This window comes from Eschrichtius robustus, chromosome 3 (genome assembly GCF_028021215.1).
Source record: "Eschrichtius robustus isolate mEscRob2 chromosome 3, mEscRob2.pri, whole genome shotgun sequence".
Classification (NCBI taxonomy): domain Eukaryota; kingdom Metazoa; phylum Chordata; class Mammalia; order Artiodactyla; family Eschrichtiidae; genus Eschrichtius; species Eschrichtius robustus.
The window spans coordinates 20,827,729-20,833,849 of NC_090826.1; the positions used below are offsets into that span (position 1 = coordinate 20,827,729).

The window sequence follows — 6,121 nt, forward strand, 5'->3', positions numbered from 1 at the left end:
AGCTGTCGGCAGGGGGCGGCCAAGGTCACTGCCCAAGTGCTGAGGAAGGAGTCTCCCGGAACTAGGATTGTCACATGGCCCAGTGTGGGTGGAGGGCGGGGACTGGAGGAGAAACTCTATTCAGTGTCTTTAAAACAGAATAGAGGTAGGAAGGAAAGGAGTGTGCATTAAGCTGTTCTGGGAAAGGGAGGGAAAGAGGCACAGATAGACGTGAATAGCTGGTCTCTGTAGTGAAGCCTGACTCCACTGAGGTGAAGGATTGAAAAGGCAGGACACATTTCAGCACGATGTCCTCCAGGTCCCCAGCTTCTTCAGCCCCGCCTCGTCCCTACCCACCCAGTGGCCACTAGCTGTCATGTTGTCTTTCTTACCTGCTTTATTCCTCTGACACACTCTGATCCGGCTGGCTGGTGGCCACTTTTGTCAGGGTGGCAGGGAGAGATTGAAACCAGTGTCTCCTCAGATTTCACAGTTCACATTAAGCCTTCTCTGATAGCCTGGCTAACAGAGTTGGCTGAGGGACTGGCTTCAGATAGAGTTCCGAGGGGCGGGAGTATCTTCTCTGGTTCCTGAACAGAAACCTGGAGGCTGCTGACTCAGTCTGCTGGGGTGCAGTTTCCCCTCCAATGCTGCAGCCCTGTGAGCCCAACCTACCTGCAGGAGAAACTAGGCCTGATATTGAGGGGGAAGAGGGGAGTGCAGGGAGGGGGGACATCGCCTTTGACTCATAGCTTCCCCTCCACACACATATATACATATATCCACACTCATGCGCGGATACTCTGCTTTTCCCTGGGCCTGGGTTAATGCGCTTGCCTCTGTATCTGCTCAGCTTTCAGTACAGAACCAGGACCTCATTGAGAAGAATCTGACGCTCCAAGAACACCTGCGCCAGGCCCAGTCAGGGTCCCCGTCTTCATCAGACACGGCCCAGCTGGCATTTGAGCTGCATCAGGAGTTGGCCAGTTGCCTTCAAGATCTGCAGGCTGTCTGTAGCATTGTGACCCAGAGGGCCCAGGGTCATGACCCCAATCTCTCCCTGCTTCTGGGCATTCACTGTGAGTCCTCAGGCCAGTCTGGGACCCAGGAGAGAGTGGCTTTCATTCTCCTCTCACCCCTATCCACCTTTCCCATCATTACTGGTAATGTGTGAACTGGGCTCCGTAGACCTGGTCACCACCCTCTGGGAGTTTATGTGTTTTGCAAAGTAGACGTTCAGTAAATCTGTTTTGGAAACAGGCATCCTTATGGGGTACCTGGGTGAAGGACAAACAAAAACGTGGCCCTTAGGCAGCAAGATTTCAGCCCATTATCCCTAGGTGCTTTTTGAAAAGTGCCATGTTCCAAGACCACAGGCCTTATGGTACTGCATATCCGTACTGCGCTTTTCACAGGGAAGTGCCTCCTGAGTGACTTACTAATAATCTCTCGAAATGCTCTCCTCCCCAGCTACACAGCACGCAGGGACTCAGCTAGATTTTCAGAAGCCGGATGTGATCAGGAGGAAACTAGAAGAGGTTCAACAGCTACGCCGTGACATCGAGGACTTAAGGACCACCATGTCAGACAGATACGCCCAGGACATGGGAGAAAACTGTGTCACACAGTGAGGAATGCTGGGGGTGGGACAGGCTGTATTCCCCAAGGGAGAATCTGGTCTGCTGAGAGCCCGGTCCAGCAGGTCCTGCCCTGACAATCTCTTGCCTCTTGTCTGCTGCTATTCCCAGAGAGAAGGGATGGAGGGGAGGTATGAGCCTGCATCTGGGGCCAAGGGCTGATTAGAGAATTTTGTTTGCCCTGCCCCACTCTGGCTTTGCCTTGTTGGATTGCATTTGTCCTGTCATCCTGATTCACCCTTTGAGGGTGAGTTAATAATTAACTTTTGCAGGTAGACTGGTAAGTCCTCACAGACTGTTCCCAGTTGCAGGCTGACGTCAAAGGCAAGCAGGCCGCTTACCTCCTTTCTCCATCCTTTGGGATGGCTCCACATTCATTCCCACTGCATACCTTGGTCGTGCTGATGCCCAGAGTTCCTTAGAGGGGCCAGGAAAGGCTGAGTACCAGTAACAATGGCCATTTGAGAATTCTCAGGCCCCATGTGCCAGCCTTCCTGGGACCTGAGCTGGCTCTGGGTTTTCCTAGGCCCAGTCCCACTGCTTCTTCCTCAGGGCTCTTGTTCTCATAGATGCCTCAGGGTGATCTATTCCTTAGCAAAGTACTAACTAGAATTGGGAGCCCAGGGATTATAACTGGGGCTTCTTCATCTGTGCTACCATGCCCGTTTACAGGAGACCCCACTCTAGTTGTCCCGTGCCCTTGGGACCCTGGTCGTGTGGTTAGCACAGCCCTTTCTCCTTTGTTCTCAGGCTGGCCAGGTTGCCCCCTTCTTGGGCTTTGAGTGCAAACTCACTCCTCTATGGTTCTGGGTTTGGGCAGGATTTTCCCCCAGGATACCGCAGGGCAACTGTCAAGCTGCTCACCCCTTTCCCCCCGGGGCTGGGGCCAGTGCCCAGCCTTCTGATTTGTGCCTCTCTTGTGTTTGGGATTGGGGGTCCTTTCCCTTTCCTGCTCTGGGCTCCTTGAGAGTTCAGAGTACCCAGTACAGGTCAGCTTTAAGGTACAGCTTTCAGTATTTTTCGTTGTTTCTCCGGGGCCTTTGGACCCTCTGCTTTCTGGTTTCTCTTGCCTCCTCGTTGAGGGAGCATCTCGTAGTTGTTTGTATCTGGTTGTTGGGCCAGCCCCAGGCCTCCTCTAGATCTGGAGCCAGGCCAAGCCAGGCCATGTGTGGGGAAGGGGGAGCACTGAGTAGTTCAGGAGTCCAGAGCCAGCCATTGGGAGATTCTTGCTAAGCTTTGGGCTGGCAGGGCAGCATCCTGGACCTCACTCCTGGCCTGAATGAGACTCCTTCTTAAGTGTTTTTACAAGTTTGTGTTTTATTTATGGAGTGACTTATCCCTTCCATTCAGAGCAGCCCCACCCAGCCATCCCCTCAGCCTCTGGGCTCCTGCCTCCTAAAGGCAGAGCTGCCTGGTTGGTCTCCACCCTGTATTGGCAGCCCAGCCACCATGCTCACGGGTATTTTTCCTCATAAAGTTAATAAGCAGTTATTTATATGAATTCTTGTTATGTCAACTGGTTTGTATTGCCTATTTTGATTACAAAATAAAAATTTAACAGACTCCTTGGTTTCCCATTGCTTTCCATCACCGTCAGCTCATACTCCACCCCTCATTTTGGCTTGTTGGAGCTAAAGCCTGGGTGTTTAGCCAAGTTCTCCAAACAGCAGCAAGGAGGGAACTTTGGCAGGTCCAGCCTCATGTCCATATTTCTACCACTTCTGCTCCTCTCTTTCTGTGGGGACAGATAAGATCTCTTCCCACAGCACTTTCTGTTGGGTGAAGCTGCCCTGAGTCACAGAGCAAGTTTGTCATTTGAGTTTCAGTAATCCTCTGAGGAGGAAGTCTGCTGCCTGTGGGTTGCTGTAAGGAAGTGGCTTCGCCAGAGCAAGGCAGGACTCTGTGTTTGCCTCCAGGAGCTAGGGTTGTCTTCCTGGGCTGTTCTCGGAGCCCTGGACCTGGGCGGACTAATGAGGGGTGTCATGTCCAACCCCAGACAGATGGCTGAGTGTCCAAGGTTGGGCTGGTTGCTTCCTCTGCACCCTGTGCCATCTGCTGCGAGGAGTTGGCGTGGGGCTGGGGCCACCCCAAGACCAGCGGTGGATCTTTAACAAGGGCCCAGACTCTCAGGAGTCCTGACACCAACCTCTACCTCCACCCAGTCCAGAACTAGAAGCCTCTTTCATACCTTGGCCTCCATCTGGCTCTGTGAGGGTGTGGCCCAGTCTCCTGCCACCACCCTCACTTGTCTAAACCTGCCGATCTGAGCGGAGAGGAACTCTGGGAAAATCTCTAATCAGAGGCCCTCCGTGCTGTGGTGTGCCCCGGGGTTAGCTACGTGTGGGTGGCCCCTGGGGCAGTGTGTGCGTGTTGGGGTCGGGGGGCAGCCCGTGAAGCGAGGCTCCCCAGCGGGGGAACTTTAGGTTTGAAAACAGCTCAAGACTTCAAAGCCCGGAGCGGAGCAGCGCTGTCGTGGCACCGGGGGTGGGTAGTTAGTTGGGTGCAGCAAACCCGCGCGAGGCTGAAGGGGAGGCCTCTGCCAAACCCACGCCCTCCCCGGCCCTTCCTGCAGTCAGCTTGCTCCCCAGCCTCACACTGTCAGCCCCAGCTCGGAGGGCTGAAAAGGGCGGCCCTGCGTGGGACGGGGATCCTCGGCGCTCCCGGTCCCCAAGGGGGGCGGGAGGGGGCCCGGCGCTGCGCGGGGCGGGGTCGCGCAGGCCCCGCCCCGGCCGCGCGCCTGTCCGCGCCGCCCATTGGTCCCGAGAGCGATGACTCGCGGGCTGAGCAGGAAGGAAACCGCTCCTGAGCGCGGCGGCCTCGTCTCCAGGCCGTGCAGCTGCTGCCACCGCCACCCCGTCTGCCTGTCGGCCCGTTGGCCCGTCGGCCCATCCGCAGCATGAGCGGCCTGCGCGTTTACAGCACGTCGGTCACCGGCTCCCGCGAAGTGAGTGCGCGCCCTGGGGTAGAGCGCGGGTGGTGGTCCTGTTGCTCTGGACCCGGCGCCTGGGACCCGCCCCCGGGGGTGGCGGCCTCCTGAGTTGGGTGGGGGCAGGCTCCGCGGCCCCATCCTGAACACTGAACACCTCCTTCGGGCATCCTGGGTCCTCTGCACCCCCACTACCAGGCTGATCCTTGACCATGTCTTTATCTTGCCCTTTCTCTCCTCCACTGTGTGTGTACCTGGGGCGGAGGTGGCGCCTTCCCCGTCTCCACCCAGGCCTGCCCTGCTTTCTCTTTGCCGAGCTCCTGGCTCTCCCCACCCTTAATTTATCTCACTTATGTTCACTCTGACTCCCCTCCTCATGGTTGGTGGTCCCTCTCTCCTTCCACACCACCACAATCCTGACTCCTCCTCCCAACTCCTAGTGGCCAGAACCCTCCCCTAGGGAGTGGAGCGGGACAGTGGGACAAAAGCTCCTGGCCATAGTCCCTTTTTTTCTGCCCAGGGTTCCCCCATAAACCCTCCAGTCTGCTCACTAACCCCTGCCCGCCCTTTGCCCCCAGATCAAGTCCCAGCAGAGCGAGGTGACCCGCATCCTGGATGGGAAGCGCATCCAGTACCAGCTAGTGGACATCTCCCAAGACAACGCCCTGCGGGATGAGATGCGAGCCTTGGCGGGCAACCCCAAGGCCACCCCACCCCAGATTGTCAACGGGGACCAGTACTGTGGAGTATGGGCCTGGGGGTTGGGGGTGGAGGGAGTGTTGTAGGAGGATACCAGCCAGAGTCAGACCTGAGACAAAGCACCAGCACTCAGGTGACCACCTCTTGTCCCCTCCCCCAGGACTATGAGCTCTTTGTGGAGGCTGTGGAACAAAACACACTGCAGGAGTTCCTGAAACTGGCCTGAGCCGAGTCAGCCCCCTGGACTCCGTCACCACATTCCCCCCAGCCATCACCCATGAAGGACCTTGTGACAACTCCATTATTCCTAACCTTCCGACCTTGGAGCCCCTCCCCCCAACCCAAGACCTATCTCCTCCCCTCTCTAACTGTAGCCCTCTCTCCTCTATACAAAGGCAACATTCCTTACCCACTAGTCTCAGAAATTGTCTTAAGCAACAGCCCAAGTGCTGGTTGTCCTCAGCCTGGCCCTGAGGCTGCCACCCTGCCTGGCACTGGCTGATGGGCACCTTTGTTGGTTCCATTAGCCAGGGCTCTGCCAAAGGCCCCGCAATCCCCATCCGGGAGCACTGCAGAAACAATTAAACGTTCCATTCCATTGGCATCGTGTCTGTTTGGTGTGGCCTGGACATCCTGGGTCCCTGCTCTGAGCAAGTCTGGTAGATGTGATTGTGCTGAGGCTGTGCTCCCGTGTGGCACCTCTGTGTGTGATTGATAGTGCGTGTGTTTGGATATATGCCCAGCACACACATACCTGTGTGGACCAACGGTTTCTAGAGACAGTGTGGGTGGGTCACCCTCCAGTGCACATGCATGTGATGGTGTCCATTGCCTTGGTGTATACTGCACGTTTGCATGCCAGTCAGTAATGTGGTTGTGC

At 56.3% G+C, this 6,121-nt stretch overlaps 2 protein-coding genes across 2 annotated transcripts in view; both read left to right on the forward strand.

Annotated features, from left to right (window-relative positions):
- The window catches only part of CEP85 (centrosomal protein 85), a 32,133-nt gene extending 28,954 nt beyond the window's left edge, over positions 1–3,179 (forward strand). Inside the window, exons 13-14 of the mRNA XM_068539206.1 lie at positions 833–1,058; positions 1,450–3,179. Of these exons, the coding sequence (XP_068395307.1) occupies positions 833–1,058; positions 1,450–1,610 (387 nt within the window). The 3' untranslated portion in view covers positions 1,611–3,179. The remainder of the gene's footprint in view (positions 1–832; positions 1,059–1,449) is intronic.
- Positions 3,180–4,373: 1,194 nt separating this feature from the next.
- On the forward strand, positions 4,374–5,845 carry SH3BGRL3 (SH3 domain binding glutamate rich protein like 3). The gene is given in 4 exon segments (XM_068539214.1): positions 4,374–4,483; positions 4,486–4,560; positions 5,121–5,288; positions 5,402–5,845. Coding segments are annotated over 4 exon segments (408 nt in total). The 5' UTR covers positions 4,374–4,384; the 3' UTR covers positions 5,468–5,845.
- The last annotated feature ends 276 nt before the right edge of the window (positions 5,846–6,121 follow it).